The 20,674-nt window shown below is 32.2% G+C and overlaps 1 protein-coding gene across 1 annotated transcript in view; it reads left to right on the forward strand.

Annotated features, from left to right (window-relative positions):
* Nucleotides 1–20,674, forward strand: part of LOC139502511 (uncharacterized) — a 113,697-nt gene that overhangs the window by 78,851 nt on the left and 14,172 nt on the right. The window contains exons 4-7 of the mRNA XM_071291999.1: nt 9,788–9,885; nt 10,752–10,808; nt 12,151–12,175; nt 15,587–15,844. Coding sequence (XP_071148100.1) covers nt 15,685–15,844 — 160 coding nt within the window. The 5' untranslated portion in view covers nt 9,788–9,885; nt 10,752–10,808; nt 12,151–12,175; nt 15,587–15,684. The remainder of the gene's footprint in view (nt 1–9,787; nt 9,886–10,751; nt 10,809–12,150; nt 12,176–15,586; nt 15,845–20,674) is intronic.

Below are 20,674 nucleotides of genomic sequence, written 5' to 3' on the forward strand. Positions count from 1 at the left end.
ATCAATATATGCGTAATCTGTCCATATGTAAGTGTCATATATTACCAAACACAATGATAGTCAAAGTTTCAACAGGACATTCACGAAACTTAGGCAGCAATCATTTCATTTTCAGGGGGGGGGGGCTATGGTTTTTTTTTTTAAAGTTTGCTTCTAATTGTTCTGCCACTATATGTAATGCTAAAATTGAAATGAAAGAAAAAAATGTTTTCGACCTGTCTCCAAAAAATATTGTCTTTCGCCGAAGGAAAAAAATTCATAGCCCCCCCCCCCCCCCCCCCCCCCCCCCGAAAATCAAATGTTTGCTGCCTTAGGCATGTGTGGATAACTTTTATTCTTAATAGTTAGTTTAAATAATTGTATATACATTTATTTACATAAATCTCTATGAAACCAGTTTTTGACAACTATTATTATAAAAGTTTAAATCGCCATTCAAAAAGTGTTTTCTTTTTAATTATTTTAAGTCATTTACGTTTCACTAAATAAATATCTGTTCACGTTGCAATGATCACAAATAAACCAAATATTTGAATTTTTTTCGTGAATTATTTGTCGTAACTTATTGTAAAAAATTGTATGTGTTCCTGTTTTCTCCTATTTTTCGCACATATACTGTCAGTCGAAATAGAAAGTACAATGATGTATTTTTAGTTTATTCTATTTTTAGATCATATTATTACTACGCAAATGGGCACTATTGCCACGATTACCTGAGGGCACCGATTACCTCAGGGCATACAGCAGCGGACCTAACTGCCATCTGCAAGTGTACATCGTAAACCGAGAAGAGTGCTTTCTTTCACGTCCGCACTTTTATCGAGTATGGCATGCCAAATAAACATTTTTAAAAATAATTATTATGGAAGGCGAATTATGGAGATAGTTTTATATCAAAATTAATACAACTAAAGAATTTTAGTCCGTTTTCAATATTAATTCAAGATATATGACGCTTACATAGGACAAAAGTGAGTTCCCACTCAAAAATTGTCCGATCATTTCAACTAAAATCGGTATTTTTCAAAAAAATATTACCAAGTAAGTCTATGAGTGATTTTTATAAAATAGATACCATAAGATGCAGAAATGTCTGAAGTTTAATTGTTTATTTGGCTATATTTTTAGTGAGGTTTTTTTTTCATTATTGAATGGGTTAAACACAAATGATTTTTTTTACGATTTTTTTTTGGTTAGAATACATAGCAAACTTTGCCGTGAGTCAAGCAATATTTTTCTTTGTGTTCACCTCGTCAGTAATTTAAAATACATATATTAACAACACTTTGTACCAATATTCTTTTTGGAGACAAAAACAGTCAAACTATCCGACACAGTGAGGGTCTAGATTAGGGGCAACGAGGGGTAGGGGGGGGGGGGGGGGGGGGTGGGGTTGCATTTCTTTCTTTGTTCTGTAATTCTTTTAGCCATTCTTATCTTTTCAGCATTAAAATATGGTTATACTTCAAATAATGTGCCCCTTTAGAATTTGCACTACACAAATGAAACCATTTATCAATTTTGTTAAATGTCTGATTGAAACGAAACACAGAAAAATATAAATATTGTAACTTAACTTATTTGTAATAATTTGGATATATGGGATAACAATTTAAGCAGTAGATTAGATGAAATTAGTTATATTTGATCTTATCTAGTTTGTAATATATGAGGAAATAGTAATGAGAAGCTAGCGTTGAGTATAAAGTTTTATAACATATACAGCATTATTAGTTATCCGACATTAAGAGTTATCTGGAATCTGACGAAGTAAAAATTTTATCACCGGAACAGGTTAGATTTATTATTGATAGCCCAATATAGAAAAAAATGCTTATCAATATAATCGTTTTGGAGGATTTTAAATTTTTTTTTACTTTTATTCGTCGTGAGAGAAAAATAGGTTTTCCCCAACCCCCAAAAAATCAAAAACAATGTCATCCGTCTTCGAGCATTCGTCTTCCAGACCTATATAAAAAATATATTGTTTTTTTTTTTTAAATTGGAATGAATTATGGATCTCTCAAATATGAAACTGAGGACGTAGGAATCATTCCGGCGAAAGAGACGTTTGAATTCTGCAACTCCCTTAAAATTATCCATAAATTTTGAAATTATAAAGAAACTAAGGTTTCAACTCCATTAGACAAAGTTGATCTTCGTCTGCATGATTTGGCTATTTATTCGGTTCTATTCGGTCTGATAGCTCTTCAACTGTTTCTGTTTTTTTGTGCATGCTTCGTTCCAAAAATCGAGAATTATAGCTCTTTGATTGTATGACTAGTTGTTGTATGTTTTTTTTCCAGCTGTACAGAGCTTTTTGTTGTCAATGGTTATTTTTGTCGGAACTCTTTCATTGTAACATGGATGGTAAATTTTCCTTTGATCTTCTGGTGACTTAACTCGGTTATTTTTAGCAGAGTGCGTTAACTGAATGATTTTTTAGTTATTTCACTCTCCAATCCCGCCGTAGAGAACTTCTCGTTTGAAAAGCAAAGAATGGGAGGAGCTTAAACCAGTGCATTAACTACCATCTCAAAATTTGTTAATGCACAGTCTAGCTCCGCCTCCTTGGGGTAGTAATTAGGGAGCAACCATTTGAACTTCATGGGGGCTATGTTTTTTTTGTCTCAGTCGGAAATTTGTTTTCGCAAAAAGCGCGATCAATCTTTTTTAGTTTTTCAACGCTTTCAAATTTTTTTCCCCAATATTTAACACTATAAGGTATGGGGAAAATCTGGATTCAGAATTTATTTTTTGTCATCTGCTTGACCAGAATAAAAAAAACTGTTTATAAAATCTGGGATAAGAATATCTTTTTAGAAGAATAGGAAACATACCCCCCCCCCTTCCAGGGCCCCCACATAAAGTTCTATTTTCGTGTATTGGACAAGCTTCAAACATTTGTCCCTGGACCTTACATGAATTCGACACGCAATCAATTAACCGATCTTCCCCAGTTTTGGGGAACGAAAGAACATTTTGATTTACCTTTATAATTGGTATTAGGGATATGTTTCCTTTTTATCACTACGTCCTTTGAAACTACAAGTCTTTTTTTATGTTTTGATGGCAAATAATCATAGAATACATTTTTGCATTACCCCCCCCCCCTTTCCCCCTCCTTTTTTTTCTCTCCACACACCCTTTTTCAAGAATTTTTTGGGAGGAAAAAATAAATGACTATCGAGTAAGAATCAAATGGCAACAATTCTTTGAATTTTAAACGTACCTTTTAGTATCGTACAAACAAATCCAACTAACATTAATTTTCTGAAATCAGTTATAGTATCAAGCCACTACTTGATTGACGTATCTAAAAATGCAGAAATGTTTAATTGGTTAGGGTTTAACCTTTAACATGTGTTAAAGGTTAAACCCTAACCCTGTAGCCCATTAATGTTACAAATCATATATAGACACGCCTTACTCATTAACATATTTAATCATAAGTTAATTCGTAAAAGGCGTGCTATATATATATATATATATATATAACTTGTTGTAATTATTGTTGACACTATGTAGGAGAAGGATGTTAGGTTAACTAGGTCTGCAATAGTGGACGAAAATACCGATGCTTATTAATGAACATAATTTGCATGGCTAAAATCATTGAACCAGTTCTGATAAGGACCAGTTCAACATTTCATTCCAAATGATATACGTATATCAATATTTAATTTGGTATGCAGAAAACGCAGAGTTTAGTTATTTTGTCAACTTTACTTTATATTCTCTCTCTTTTTTTCTCTTTTTTTTTTTGGGGGGGGGGGGGGGGCATTATTCTCTATTCTGTAAACCTCATTCACAACCTCATATATCTTGAGTTATTTCAAATAAATATCTGGTATTCAAGCGCCTATTAATGGGATAGGATGCTTAATACTATAAGAGTATCCACAAGTAGAGTTTTGGTGGTCTCTTTTAAAAGTCGGTGCATGAGAATATTATGCTACAACCAACCAACAAAAAGGGTTGCCTACTAAGTATATAAAAGCTAAAGAATATGCAAAGCATGTAATTTTTACGACGCAGGAGTTCGGGTTAAAGGGGTTCCTAACCGTGAATATTAAATAATATATACCGATTTGATTGGCCAATAAATGTTTTAACACACGACGCCATCAATTTACGTAAATACTTTGGAAATATACAGACGATATTTTGCAATCCACGGCTCCTAGGAAAGTTTCTTGTAGTGTAACGTAAAGCGGGAAAAACGCGTTTATGTAGTTAAAAATTGGTAATTTTAAATTAATAACTTTTTTTACATTTAGGCTTCTTCCTTTTTTTCCAAATTTTTTCCATTATTTGGAGAATTGCGATTTAATGTTATTTTTTTGTATCGTTTCTATCAAATTTTATTTTTATATTAAAACTAAAAATTGATCTGTTGTCTCACAAGGAAAACAGCTGTTTTGACGTTTTTTCTAGAAAAAATTCCTAAATATTCTAAAAACTTTTCACCCACATTTTGTCGGCTTAAATTCAGTGAGTAATATTGAATTTCATGCTAAATACAGAAACTTACCAGATTAAATTAACGCGACCTATTAAAATAGTCAAAACAATAAGTTTTTATTCCAATTACAATTGAACTTTTTATATCAATTCGAGATTTATGTCATGTTGATCTGTAATTATATATTTATTTGTATTAAAACTTGACCAACTTCTTAAAATCTGACGGACCGTACGCGAACAGTCCGACGTATGCCGCGTATTTTTGAAAAAGTACGCGTACGGTACAAATACTCATATGGTCTGGAACATAGACATCTATCTATATTGTTGAAAACTATACTATACTATGTTGCCTTCTGGATGTCCTTAGTTTGTCTTTGTCATTTGGTTGCTGTCTTATTAACGTATAACCTACATTTCCAGCAGTTTTGTATAGCTAAAACGGCTAATGTGTATAGAATAATTGTCTTTCTTCCCTAAATAATATGCCTAAAAGAAAAAGGACCGAGGAGAGATGTGCACAGGCACTTGTTTCGATCTATCAATAGGAAGGTCGACTATCCATATATATTACATATTGATAGTCGACCTTCCCATTGATAGAAACAGGTGCATGTGGCGATGTCCCTAAATAAAAAATAAAGTAAACAGAAAAAAAATGCTTCACTTTTCAATCTTTAACTTCCCCTCCCGCTTCCAAATTTGTTTCTACTGTATTAATTTTTGAAGACATGTCGCATCTACACAAAGCCTGTCTTATTGATCTGCAGCTTACCCCATTAGTTTTGGTATATGTGATCTACATTAAATTCGATTCAAAAATAGTCACTCGAAAGGCATATATATATCTAAATAGTTGCAATAAGTTCCATTAACCACGAAACTAATTACAGTCAGATATTTATTTCGATATTCTTATTAAAATACATTTCTTTTTTGGCCGAAATTACAAAAAAAATAATTATTATCTGGTTTGACTGTGAAACACTGATTTCAGATTTATATTGTACACATAACTTTAAAAATGGGAATAAAACATCCTTCTTTAAACGTTTTATCGATTACCACTGTGCCTGTAGTGATATAATTATAAATAGATTTCAGAACGCGGACGTGATAGAAAGCCTATTTATTAAATTGTGAAGACGTACGCCGGTAGGAAATAAGATTAGTAAAAAATGATTAATACCTTAGATTTGCATTAAGTTAGTTGCTTGAATATACAAATAATCAAACGAAAAAAGACTTCAAGTGTAGTTCTATAATATTGAAGATTCTTCTTCGTCTTTTAACATTTGAGGCATCTTGACAAAGAATAAAGAACGCTGCAGCCATGTTAGATGGATTAATTTATTTTCGTAGAAAAACTACGATGGAGTTACGACTGGGTATAGCTGTAGTAAGTTACGCCAGGATTTACGCTATATTTACGATCATCTTAACTTACGACGGCTTTGTGAAACGGCTGTAAATCCTACGATTTATTTACGATGGACTTACGATGACACGTAGACTTACGAAGGCTTTGTGAAACGGTACCCTGGTTTTTATGGTTAACCAGACCTTGCGCCGTTATAGCAATAGGATATATACCACTAAAATGACAACATCACATGACACGATTGCGGTACAATTAATGCAAGAAAATTCAGGACAGATAAATACACAAATTAACAATACAGTAGTACATTTTGACATGCTTACCACAGAATAACAAGGAACACACACGTAAAACAACATAAAACAGCACACAATAAACAGAACAACAGAACCACAACATGCACAAACTGTCCGTAAAACGACTAAATCAAAACAAAAAAAGTGACGACACAGGTAAATTTCTAAAAACTAGATATGAATTAAGATTAGGTTTGAAATACATCCATGACAAAATAAAGGTAATTTAAATAACTTTTCGACTTTCTATTTCATACCGCATAGTCAGTGACAAAAGGCCACGATAAGACAATGTAAAACAATTCAAACGAGAAAACTAACGGCCTTACTTATGTAAAAAAATGAACGAAAACAAATATGTAACACATAAACAAACGACAACCACTGAATTTACAGGCTCCTGACTTGGGACAGGCACATTGATAAATAATGTGGCGGGATTAAACATGTTAGCGGGATCCCAACCCCCCTCTAACCTGGGACAGTGGTATAACAGTACAACATGAGATCAAACTATAATAAAGGAAATTTAAATAACTTCCTATTCCAAGGATACACAATGAATTATTTGTAGAAGAGTTATATACTAGGATCAATATGAATAAGAATGCATCATTTAGATATTTTAAAATAATACAAATGGTAATATATTTCTACATTAACAATTCCAGTGATTCAAAACATCTTGATGAATGAAAAATTATATTATAATAACAAAAACGAACTAGTACTGCTTTTAAATAATAACAAGTGGTTATGAATGAAAAATATTCTTTGTTCATGGTTACCTAATCAAACATAAGCATAAAAATTAGACACAATAGATGCACGTGAAACATAAAAAGTTAGACACAATAGATGCACGTGAAACATTAATAGTTTGACACAATAGATGCACGTGAAACATAAATAGTCTGACACAATAGATGCACATGAAACATAAATAGTTTGACATAATAGATGCACGTGAAACATAAATAGTTTGACACAATAGATGCACGTGAAACATTAATAGTTTGACACAATAGATGCACGTGAAACATAAATAGTCTGACACAATAGATGCACATGAAACATAAATAGTTTGACATAATAGATGCACGTGAAACATAAATAGTTTGACACAATAGATGCACGTGAAACATAAATAGTTTGACACAATAGATGCACGTGAAACATAAATAGTTTAACACAATAGATGCACGTGAAACATAAATAGTCTGACGCAATAGATGCACGTGAAAAAAAAATTGTTTGACACAATAGATGCACGTGAAACATAAATAGTCTTACACAATAGATGCACGTGAAACATAAATAGTCTGACACAATAGATGCACGTGAAACATAAATAGATTGACACAATAAATGCACGTGAAACATACACAGTTTGACACAATAGATGCACCATATTTGAACAAAGCGCACAAAATGAATGAAATATGACCAAAGAATGTATACTACTGGTATATAATTACACACATGTTTCTACGAACATTAGTTTGATATTTGTGCCCCTGTTTATATACTAATAACCTCATAGTATCTATTAATATTAGTATTATTAATCAAAACATTATCAGTATTACTTAACTATTCATGTTTTCATTGGCTACTGTTACCATCAAATCGGAAGCTGGTGTGTTGTAACTAAGAGGTTAGCCGTCATAATGAATGTTTGAAATTCATAAATATTCAATGAGTGCATAAGCATCTAAAACAAAATAAAACATATATCAACAACTTCATTTTATCATATATTATCAGATTAATGTTCTAAGGTCATGCAAAACTGAATGCATTCTTTCTTGATCTTATACATGAGCATATAAAAAACTATTTGTAGAAATGCAAATCATATAAGAATTACCTTCATTCCAATATGTTGATACCGAAATGTTAAGTAATCTATATAAAACATCCAAAACAAATATACATGTGAGTATAATTGAATATTTCTGAAATTGAATAGTGTTGAATATCAGTTGGATTACATTGTATTTGTTGTATTTACGTCCGTTTTATCCACCATTTTCACCAACAGAAAATACCTGTACCAAAGCTAGAATATTTCAGTTGTTATCCATTCGTCTGATGTGTTTGGGCTTTGGATTTTGCCATTTGATTAATTACTTTCCGTTTTGAATTTCCATCGTCGTCAACATGTAAGACAATAAATCAAAATGCTCAGATGGATTTATTAATTACCTATTTCATCTCCAATCTTATTTTTATCAATTTAAGGGTAACGACATAACTCAAAAAACATTCCTTCATTTGTGTATTCTAAATCTCTGATATAACATTGAGGAGTTATTGAACTTTATTATTTATAAACACGACAGGTGTATCATGCGCTCATAAAGCACATCGGAGTTCTGTGTTTGTGTGACATATCATTTGTTGTGCATCATGTCTATGGCTTGACCAACGATAAAATTATCCCGATGGTAATATTCCCTTTCACATGACATAAAAAGAAATAAAGGTCCATCATAGAGGGACAAAAGATATCAGAGAGACAGCCAAACTCATAAATCGAAAATAAACTGACAATGCCATGGTTCAAGACGTAAGTGTTGCAAATTTGTTTCAAACAATTAAAATATAAACGAAAATATCGATACATTTCAAGAAAATATACTCCCTAGAAAGTGTCTTTCTTTAGATCAGAAATCAAGAAGATATTTTAACTATCTTATATTATTTAACAATATTATTAAACCTATTGTGATAAGTTTAAACCGTACGATAATTATAAAAAATAGTAACTATTATGAAAATGTTTCTTGCTGAATAATTTCTAAGTAAATAACTAGAGGACAGCCTTAAAACATCATTTGTTTAACAATACTAGAAAATAAAAGTGACTTATTTTATTAACTGAAAAGATTAAACTATTTCATTTTTTTTAAATTGAAAGAAGATTTATAGGTCACCGCTGAAATATAAGAAATGCTAGTTATTTTAAGTCTACAAATCTGCCTACTATTGAAATGGACTGCATGCGTAATAATTCAGAAAAGGCAATGACAACGAATCTGAAAATTATTACTAACATTTTTCAAAGGACGCTTGTACAATATTTTCATGAGTCTTATTGTAAATGCCCTAAAAGATTGGTTTTGTAAACTTTTTTAGGAATATCATTGTAAATACAATATTTTCTGTATAAAATAACATTTTTGGAATATTATTGTAAATACCATATGTATTATATAAAGTAACAAACAATTTATCAGTCAAAACGGCCTGACAATATTTATTTGTAGAAAATTTTAATGTCTTCTTGTGACCACTCAATCCCCCTGTTGTTATTCAACTCCAATTTAGTAACCCGCTTTAATGCTTATGGTTCTTCTCAATGACTGCAGTTTCATGGCATATGTCTAAAGATGTTTACTCAATTCCTCGTCTATTGGTTATCATGTGTCAGATACTATTAAATCTTAGTAGAGCAATATATTTCTGTTATTCATGCTGTATCAGTTAGCTATAGATTTCGAACCTTGTTTTTTTTTTCATTTTTACATAGTTCATTATTGACAACCACTATTTGTGCTAGACAGAATTAAAATATATGAAAACAAAGAGCAAATGATGTTATCGATCAATAATTTTTGAAATTATTTTTTTAAGGCAGGAGATACTGCGCTTCATATCGCGTCCAGAAAAGGCAACCGTCAGACAGTCAAATATTTGTTGAACATAGAGTGTGATCCCCATATACTTAACAAAAGAGTAAGTACTAGTGACATTATATCTTTGTTCTTATTGTGTGTAAGTCCGAAAAGCTTTAATCGCAGTCCCGTTATTAGAGAGCTCCAAACTAGACATTTGAATGACATGGATGTAACCATAAGAAACATTAAATGCTTAACGACAAACAGGCCGTGGAGGATCATCTGTGTCTGAAGGAGTTGTAACCATTGGTTCGTCGTGTAGTGAATTTCTCAACGAAGGAAGGTTTGAGAGAGGGTTATTACTTTTTTTCAACTGTTTTTTCTAAACTGTCAGCCAGTAGTGTTCTATTTAAAAGAACATCAACAATAATATTCTCCTATTAATTTGCTTTTAATCATTGTTTGTAAAATATTGGAATTAATTTTTAACTTTGTTTGTAAAGACACACTGTTTAAATTCTACATAACGTAACAGTAAATAGTTATCAAAGGTACCAGGCTTATAATTGTATACGCTAGACGAGCGTTTTGTCTACATCAGACTCATTATTCCTTTGTGTCATTCGCGCTCAGATCGTAATAGTTATAAAGCCAAACGAGTACAAAGTTGATGAGCATTGAGAACCCAAAATTCAATAAAATTGTGTAAGGTACGGCTAAGGTTACCTATGCTAGAATAAGAAAGTCCTAAGTATTTTGAAAAATTCAAACTTGTATAATAGGGGTTTTGCTTCAACCTAAAATATATCAGAAAAAAAGGCAGCGACTAATGATAACATGATTGAAATTGCAATGAAGCGTTGTTGTAAGAACGCGTTTCAGTTTTATCCGATAATTTAGAAATTATGATAGACATTTATAAAGCAGTTCTTAATTTTCTGTTATGTTCCAAAGAGTTAAAATCAAATATATATAATATGTCAGGGTGAAAAGCCAATAGATGTAGTCAGCGGAAACCCGGACGTACTGAAGCTATTAAAGGTAAAATATAAATATTTCTCCTTTTTAGTAGTTTTTAATTTATTGACTGATCCTCTGGTATCTTTCATCCTTCTTTTATTGAAAACAGATATTTTTAAGACTAGTGTATTGACGTCATAAGACATTTGAACAATTGGGTACAGATGTATAATTCATTGCAGGTAGTCGGTTATGGCAGCATTGTTTTCAATGCCTCTGTTCATATCTTAAACTTGGATATATAGAAATACTGTAGGCCTTAAACTTTTTGATACAATGATGATAGAATTTGAAAATATATAATTGTTTTTTACCTGTTATACCTTATCAGCAATAGTGTTATTGGTGGTGTATATGTGATGACTTATGTCTGAAATGATAGTGAATATTGCTAAAGCTTCGTTTTGGCAGAATTTTCAAAATGTTTGACAGCATACTCTCGCCCACAAACATTTTCACTGTAATTCTTTGAACACCATATTCCTGCTTTTCAACCAAATGTGCAGTTAACAAGGGGATAAGTCATATACAAAATAAAAAAAGAAAGGTATAAACATTTTTCAGGATAGGATGTTAGATACTATTTTTTATATAATGTAGCACACCCCTACTACATTTTTATCATGCGGCTTCTCAAGGTAAAGAATTCCTTTGTCTTTTCACAAGTTTGTTAAGAAAAATGATCCAAAATGTGGGATCTATCAATGACCATAAACAATACTTGATAATTATTAATAGCTATTTCTAGAGAGAAACGCATCTTCTTTTTTGCTTCACAAGATTCATTTAACCTTAAAATAAGCAGTATATGTATCTGTATAGAAGACAAGTTGAGCAATGTGTTTGTAAATGGTTAACTCATCCTTGTTTTTTGAAGCTGTGCATCAAATATAGCAATTCCCGTATCTTTTAAAATAACCTGTTTATTTGCTTATTGTTTTACAAGCTGTAATTAATGTGATGCTACTTTTCGAGATTGATATACACCTTTCTACACAATACATATTTGAAAGCTTCGTATGTTTTCCTCTATGGTGTATAATTCCTTGCTCTCCAAATCAGCAAAAACGGCAAATACCAGTTACTTTTTTAAAAACTGAAACATGTCCAATATCGCTACACAGCAACTATTTGTTTATGCTCTTCTTTGAGTTCCTCAGTTTGAGGCGCTTTAAGAATATTGACCATATGTATGTACAAAAGGTACATGTGGCATATTCGACAGTTAAAAAGAGACGTAGTATGATTGCTGACGACAACACTATCCACAAATAAACGTTAACTTTAGAACAAATACAATTAAACCGGGTGTTAATCTTAATAAACTGAAATTGGATATTTCTGTCTGAATGTTTTTTTGTAGGAATATGGAAATACACTTTTACCTGGTGAGTAGCATATACCTCTAACTCCATGCATCGTATGGGTTGTTAAGTCAAATCGGTTATTAAGGATAAAGAAAGTATAATGCAATGACACATTGAAATCAACACTTTATAAATGTCCTGCATATGAAGAGCGTGTTCGATTGACCTTCATCAGGAACGCTTAAAAGCCATTTAATTTAAAGCCAAAGATGTATAAGAACCGATACAGTTGAAAAAGACAGAAAAACTATAGTCGAAAATACCTAATGTAATATATGCACGGGGGACGTAAACAAATTGGTTTCCTTATACCGCATTCCCACTAGGCCACGATCGCAGTACGATCTGTGAAAAAAAATGCAAATTTTGATAATCGTAGTGCGATCGTGTAGATCGTAGTAAGGTCGAATCATGGTCGTGGTGAGGTCTTCAAGATCGTGATGAGCGTGGCCAACTTTGAACATGTTCAGAACAATCGTGGTGCGGTCGTGGCGAAATCAGGTCGTAGTAAAAGCGTAGTGAGAGCGTACTTAGGTCGTAGTAAGATCGCATAGGTCGCTGTACCATCGTAGCGAGAGCGTTTCAAAAACGTGATTCTATTCGGAGAGACTGCGATACGATCTCACAGCGACGTTATTACGACTTCAATACGACCATCATGTTCTCGCCACGACCCAACTACGCTTCCGCTACGATTATACCACGTTTACATCACGCTGTCTAAGACCATAGTACGATTCTAGCACGCTCTTGCCGTCCTCATCACGCTCTTCTTACGACCCGCCTACGTTCATACTATGACCACCATTCGCATTGTCATTTTTACATAAAATATATTAAATCTGTCCAGGTTTTGTTTTTCTGTATGTAATTAGGACTTTTTGTCCATTTTCTCTAACGGCTCAACCATGCTTCTAGTTTTTATATAGATTAGACTGCTGGTTTTCCCGTTTGAATGATTTTACACTAGTAGTTTTTGGGGGCCTTTTTTTGCTGTTCGGTGTGAGCCAAGTTCCGTTCAAGCTCCATCTGCCTCTACATCAACCCCCTAACACCAAGCCCACGTGTTCTAGTAGATTTTAGTGGCATGCCTGTATTGTTTCCGCGAAATATACGTGTTAATCAGAAATAGAAGGAATGGAACTGTATTGAGATGCAACACGATGTTGACGTCATTGCTGAAAACGTAGTAAGAACGTGGTATGAGCGTAGCATAATAGTGGTAAGAACGTGCTATAATCGCAGTAGAAGCGTGGTAAGATCGTGTTGCAATCGGATAACTCGTTGTATGGTCGAAGTGAGAACGTGATGAGCGCAGAAAGATCTTGATGAGCGTAGTCAGGACGCAAAATAAGCGCGGTGAGAACGTGGTATAATCGTACCGGGATCGTTGTAGAAGCGTAATGAAGACGTAGTAGCATCGTGAAAGCAACAGAAATTTACATTTTCATGCCGCTCATACCGCGACTTTACCACGATCTGAATTTATTTTAGATCACGGCGAGCGTAGTGCGATCGTGGTCAAGTGGGACTAGGCCATAATTCAAAATTTACCAACGGACAATTTAAGAAATTGGGGTTAAAATCATGTCAATACCGAAGTACTGACCAATGCGCTGATAAAATTATCGTAAAATCATTGTCAGCAATAAGGGTATTAACAGAAATCACCTCCCAACTCACATACATAATACCTCTTGACATTTAGTAAACATAACTTGTAAGAATAAATTGAAACATTTTGACAACTCTTATTTGTTAGATTATGTTGATAAAAACAAATGTAATTTTTTTTCTTATTTCTGTTGAGCGTAATTGTACCTGTTTGATTTAAACAATTATTTTTTTATTATCAATAGATAGCTTACCAATCCTACATGTTTTCCCAAGTGTTTAAATGATACATTATTTAAATTATTAAATGAAAATATACTTGAATTACAATTAAGTAAAAATATTTTTTTAGATGCTCATATCTTATCAATCTTTCACATGCTTATCCTCAGGTTGCAAATTTGAAAAACCTAGGCTTATTTTGTTGATAACGAAAAAAGAAACAGTACTATTAAACATGTTAAACGTATATATATTCAAAAAGCACCAATACAATGTTTTGTATATATAACGGAATTTGATCAGACTGTCATTAAAGTGAGAGGGTTAGCGCTATAGAACCAGGTTTAATCCACCATTTTCTGCATTTGAAAATGCCTGTACCAAGTCAGGAATATGACAGTTCTTGTCCATTCGTTTTTTATACTTTTTGTTATTTGATTTTGCCATGTGATTATGGACTTTCAGAATTGATTTTCCTCTAAGTTCAGTATTTTTGTGATTCTACTTTTTGCTAATCTTAAAAGCTGTAAAATTTATAACGATTTTAGTGTAAATATAATAATCATTTATACCAAGATGTGAAGCGATCATTTATAAGTATACACATAAGTCATATACATCGACACTTACTTTTCAAGATAACAAACCTTCGTTAGTTCCATTTTCTATGTACTAAACAATTATCAACATCTTACAGTTTACCTCTTCTAATTCATAAATTTCAATGAAAGCTAATTGGTGTAAAGGGAAACAATATTCGTATGCTATCAAATACACATCTTATTTTAAAAGGAAGTAATGTTTATCCAACAAAAAAAAAAAATAAAGTAAGATTTGTAATGATATGAATAGAATGTATTTACCAGGTTTGAAAGATCAGCACAGATTAAAACAGGAGTTCATTTTCATATTTCAGTTCTCAATAAAACGTTCTGATAAATTTATATCCATGCGATTAGATTAGCAAGAGTCAATTTAATTGAATGAGCTTACATTTTTAAGGCTGGCAAATCAAGGAGCAAAATAAGAACAATACCTTAATGTAGTGAATTGAAATAATAGGAATGAAGATTTCACAGTTCAGTAAACATAGTTCAGATAATACAATCATATCACAAATCATGGATTACTTTGGTAACATATCATTACGAAATACGTATTTTATTTCGTATGGTTTTTTTATGACAGTTTTACAGATTTCGCTGATTTTGTTGTTGACTTTTTGTTAGACATTCGGAATCCTTTAATAAGTGAATTGTGTCTAACACCTACTGTTATTGTCATTATTTCATAAAAATACATTTAAAAAGCCAAATTTTTAAATCTTATAAAATCTCTGTTATTTATTTTATAATTTTATTTAATAATAAAATTGATATGAAAAATCTTAAGGACAAAATTACCCGCAGATAATTGGATTTCCAATAAATTTCAAAAAGGAAACGACAGGGGGATTCAAACATGCAAGTGCATCTTTGTATAAATACATGATTTTCTATAGGACACTACACTTAGTAAAATGCTCCAAAAAAATGGGCAGAACTAATCATAATGGATATTATAGCAATCACTAACATTTAGATAATTGAAATTTAGGTCTTCCAACTGAAGTTAAAAAATTTGATAAGAAATCAGCCCAGGTATTCGCTAGTTTATTGAAAGAAGAAAGTTATCCCCACTTTGAGTCAAGACTTATGCTAGCTGGCGAACAGGGCACAGGAAAGACAACTTTAGCGAGATATCTTGTCGGAAAACGGCCTACAAGATTCAGGATTTCAACCGATGGGATAGAATTATACAATGGTCTTTCATACATGAACCGTGAATCAAAGGATTGGCTGGGTGGACTGCAAGGTAAAACTACAACTTTTTATACAAATGCAGGACATACAATATACGAAAGTATTCTAACTGTCTATATAGCTGAATCCTGTTAATCAATATTAACGTAATACATTATGCTTGTGTTTTGTCTATTTATGTGAGACAATTGATGTCAAGTGTATAATTCATACATAATGGTTTTACTGTTGCAGTGTTGCAATTGAAGTGCTTTCAATATCAAGACTAACGTCGTACTATATATTACACTTATTGCAACATTTGACAAAAAGGCTATGACTTGATCATGTTGAACAAATGTTGCCTTGTAGCCAAACCATGTGCATGATTATTACATTACTACATTTTTCGATAGTCCTCTTCTTTTTAAAGATGGACACATACACGTTCACTGCTTCCTCTAGCAAAGACATCAATGTATAGTGTATGTATAATTTTGAATATTTTGTTTTGACAGAATAACATGAATTATTCACTAAATACTATTAAAGCATTCAGTTTTTTACACGACGCTGGAAACTACATGACTCTCAAAACATCTGGAATTCAATGTACATTACAAAAACTATGTAGCTGATATACCAATTTATATTACAAAAATAGAATGTTTTATTATTCGATGTGCACACATTTGTTTTGCAGTATATTCGACAAATTATCTTTCCTCATTATAATTTATTCTTTTATTTCGATTTTTGAACAATTATGTTCTGTATGTGTATGCCTGTCTTTGTAGTTGCAAATTAAAGTTAAGGGATGACCTGGAAAATTTTACACCTTTTATCAATTAAGGGTTTTTGGATATGGTCATTTGTAAGTTAGATAAGAAATTTTCCAGATATTGTTTCTATAAGAGTAAGACAAACTTAGGCTACAACACTTGCATCCTTAGCGTTTGTCCTTTAGAAATTGGTGGCTTCAGTCATTATGCCAATACTTGCTAACTTTTTTACTACAAAAATGTACAACGGGCCGATCGGAACGATCGACGTTGCTTTTCACTGCCAAACAGACTGGTTTGGCAGACTAAGTTGATATGTTACTTTCAATGGGCCGATATGGCCGAGAGATAAGATGAATAAAATAAAAAATAAACATTGATTTAAGCTATAAAAGCCTAAAATGACGTTCTGTCAACGCCCTTTATTCTCGTTTATTTTTTCATTTGGCTATTTTTATGACGTTACAACGATGTAATACGTGTAAACCAGCGCAATGGTTTCCATTTATTTGGTAATCATATCTTATTTATGTTGTACGTAAATCAATCAATTTTTTTGTCTTATTGCAAGTTTATAAAATTTTATGATTGCCAGAGCCGTAGTTGTGAAGAAGTAATGATTATATTGAGTCGTCATCTGTATACTGCCTTTTTTATTCTTTTCGCTCCTGGCCTTTTTTGATTAATTGATACTGACTTTTTTTTGTACATAAACTGTCATTTTTTTTTTATTTTAGGAAAAATGACTCATTCTGAATATTTTTCGCTCGAAACTCCGGTCCTTCTTTGTTTTCAAATATCATACTAGCCCCCCTCCCACAGGAAATGGAAGCTTTCTAAACTTATTGTAAAATCCTATATTTCCCTTTTCATTTTAAAGTGCTGCAATAATCATTATGCCTTTCATAACTGCTAGAAAAGTTGCCTACACATTTGAGTTTGATTCGATGTAATGAACATCTAAATGACATAAATATAGTTTACAAGTGTGTTCAAATCTGGTGTACAGGCAATTAGAATGGGTGTATAGATGTGAACAAATTTGATGTGAAACCAGTGGGTTTTGATCATCATTGTTAAAGGTCACACATGGTAGTTTACGGTTTTATTTTCATTGGTATATAACGTACCATTTCGTCTTATTTGTATATTGTTGATTATTTCAACATGAAATTTTAAACAGAAGCAAAGTGTTCATATGCTTATGTCTTCATATTGAAATACTTTTGTTATGGAGCGTTGTTATTTTCTTATCAGATAAAAAAAACTATAGTATAGTTTACAATTGTGTATTCATTTTCGATAATATTGCAATAATCGAACGTTGGTTGATCCAGGCAATACAGAATGAAGGATCCCTCTTTTTTCAATTATTGATATGCAAGTTATATCCCTATGTACACAAACCATAACTTAATCCACACGAATCATTTAAACATATACAGTCTAATTTAAGATACATACTAAATTACGATTAAAATATCTCATTTGATTTGTAAACATGATGAAAATTATACGTCTTCTCTATACCTTATGTTCCTAACATAGTAACACTTCTACCAATAAACAACTAAAACACAAACGTATGTTTGTCGACTAGCTTGCTGCTTGTGTATATTCTGAGCTGCCGAATTTTTTTAAAACAAATATGTACAAACATGTCACATCAATACACATAACAAATTGTGGCAATCATAATGACTTCAAATATCTACTACTAATATCTAAATGTTTCGTGGCCGTCCAGGAAAAACTACTTTTAGAAACCTGTGTCCGTTTGCCAGATGCCAGGCGAAACCCCAAGTGTTGGACCGCACTTGATATAAGAATGTTCAAAAAACATTTAAGAAAACATTTAAAAACAAAGAATCTGCTATCAGTCAAAAGACTGCGGCTAAATGAAAAAAAATTTGAAGACAGAAATGAGTCTGAAATAACCAAATCCGATTACGTTTGTATAGCCATACCACCTATATATATAACGAAAAGTTTTAACTTTAATGCTAATTTGAACATACTTATATATAAAAGACATTTAAAGAACGTTTCTTAACGTACAGGTTAAAAAATTTGATGTTCACTCAAGCAAAGCAGGGCTAGAAATGACCATATATACACCTATCATTTAACACAATAATTTTTCCCGCCCAAAAAATTCATACGCCTTCGAACTACTACGTGATAAGACAATTAATTCCCGTTACACTACGTGCCACGGAAATTAGGAAGTCTTCTCTATACATTATGTTCCTAACGTAGTAACACTTCTACTAATAAACAACTAAAACACAAACGTATGTTTGTCGACTAACTTGCTGCTTGTGTATATAGAAAACAACAAAAATAGCTAGACTGTATAAGCAAATAAATTTCAAATTAAACAACAAAAAATAATTCCTAACATCAGACCTGCGATTTATAAATCATAAACCTAATTGCTTCGACACTTTTAATCTGTTTTCAATAGAATCAGCCACATAACCATCCTTATTAGAATCGCTTTTCCATCTACCATGGCGCTTCCAGCACCTTTCGTTAACGTCAGAATTAGCCGCCGCAGTGGCACCACCAGACCTCAAAGAGTGCAAACCAAGGTTTAACTCTGGAGCAACTAATTTCAAACGCTTCAGTATGCATTCTCTAGCTGTGATATAGCTGATCGGTTTATTAACCTGAATTAAACCAGACTTGTTCTTAGTTTTGTACAATGGACGAAACAAATGCTTGTCTGAAAACATATCTAAATGCGCCATACCAACATACTTTAATAACATGTCAAAAGGACAAGCCATTGATTGACCTTAATTAGAAACTAAAACTTCATCTCCAGCTCTATATTGGTCAGTTTTGCTCTTTTTAATCTTTACAATTAAATAACTATCTTTAAAAATAATGTCGTTACATTTCAGATTACTCAACTCACTAAATCTAAGAAAAGCGATATAACTCAGTAAAATCATAGCCAGATCCCTAACTACTGTTAAATCATTCGACCCTTGAAACATAGAACATAAACTTATCAAATTATCATTGGACACAGGATCTTTCTTTACAACTGGAGCTTTAGCAGTACGTTTAGCCGACTCAACTATATTTTTTACAAAAGCATTCTCTGTAGGATCTAACTGACCTGACATGTCATGGACCCATTTAATGGAATAAAAAAACACTATTGATTGTACTGTATGTAGCACCTGAATCAAGCAAATGAACTAAATATAAGGAAACATGAATAGGCGATGCAAGCAAATAAGTCAAATTATGTTCATGTGAAAATGTTTTCCATTTTTTAAAAGCATAGTTATATTTTCTAACAGTACTGTCACTCCTGGAATCAAGCAGTCTCGACGAAAAACTATCCACTAAATCATGTAAAGGATGATCCTCTCCAATACCACTATCCTCCACGGCTTATGTTACAAAACGTCCAAGCGTTAACCCTGTACAAATACAAAATAAAATCAATTAAATCTGATCTTAAATTCAATCAAGGAAAATTTCATATATTTCCCAAATACATTATTATTTCCCCTTCCGGGAACAACAGGACTAATGCTCATTATTTGATGCTTTTCTTTTATGAAATATTTCAAATTTCCAAAAATACCATGCAACATCAACCTATAAGGTGAAGAATACCACAATGGAACCACCAATGTACAATTTGCCTCATCACTGCACAGTTTTCTTATAACCTTACAAACAACATTTGGTGGTGGTACTAACCAATTGTTTTCACCAAACCAGTTTTGTGAGAACGCATCAATTGCTTCTGTATTCTTACACCAACATTTAGAATTGAATCTCGAACATTTAGTGTTGTAATCTGTAGCAAATCTGTCTATTGTATGTTTACCCCATAACTTATCGAACATTTGAAATACAGATTCTTTAATACCCCAGTCGTCGCAATCTGAATATTTACTCAGATCATCAGCAATTTTATTTTGTTTTCTCGGAATCCAATGTGGGTTAATTTTTATATTGTTCTCTGAACATGAATAATTTAGCTCACAAGCAATATCTTGCAGTTCCGGTTTTTTGCTACCATTTTTAACTATACTAGTTACATTCTTATTGTCTGTATTCAATTTTAAACAATGGTTTTCTAAACATCTTAA

This window comes from Mytilus edulis, chromosome 14 (genome assembly GCF_963676685.1).
Source record: "Mytilus edulis chromosome 14, xbMytEdul2.2, whole genome shotgun sequence".
Lineage (NCBI taxonomy): Eukaryota > Metazoa > Mollusca > Bivalvia > Mytilida > Mytilidae > Mytilus > Mytilus edulis.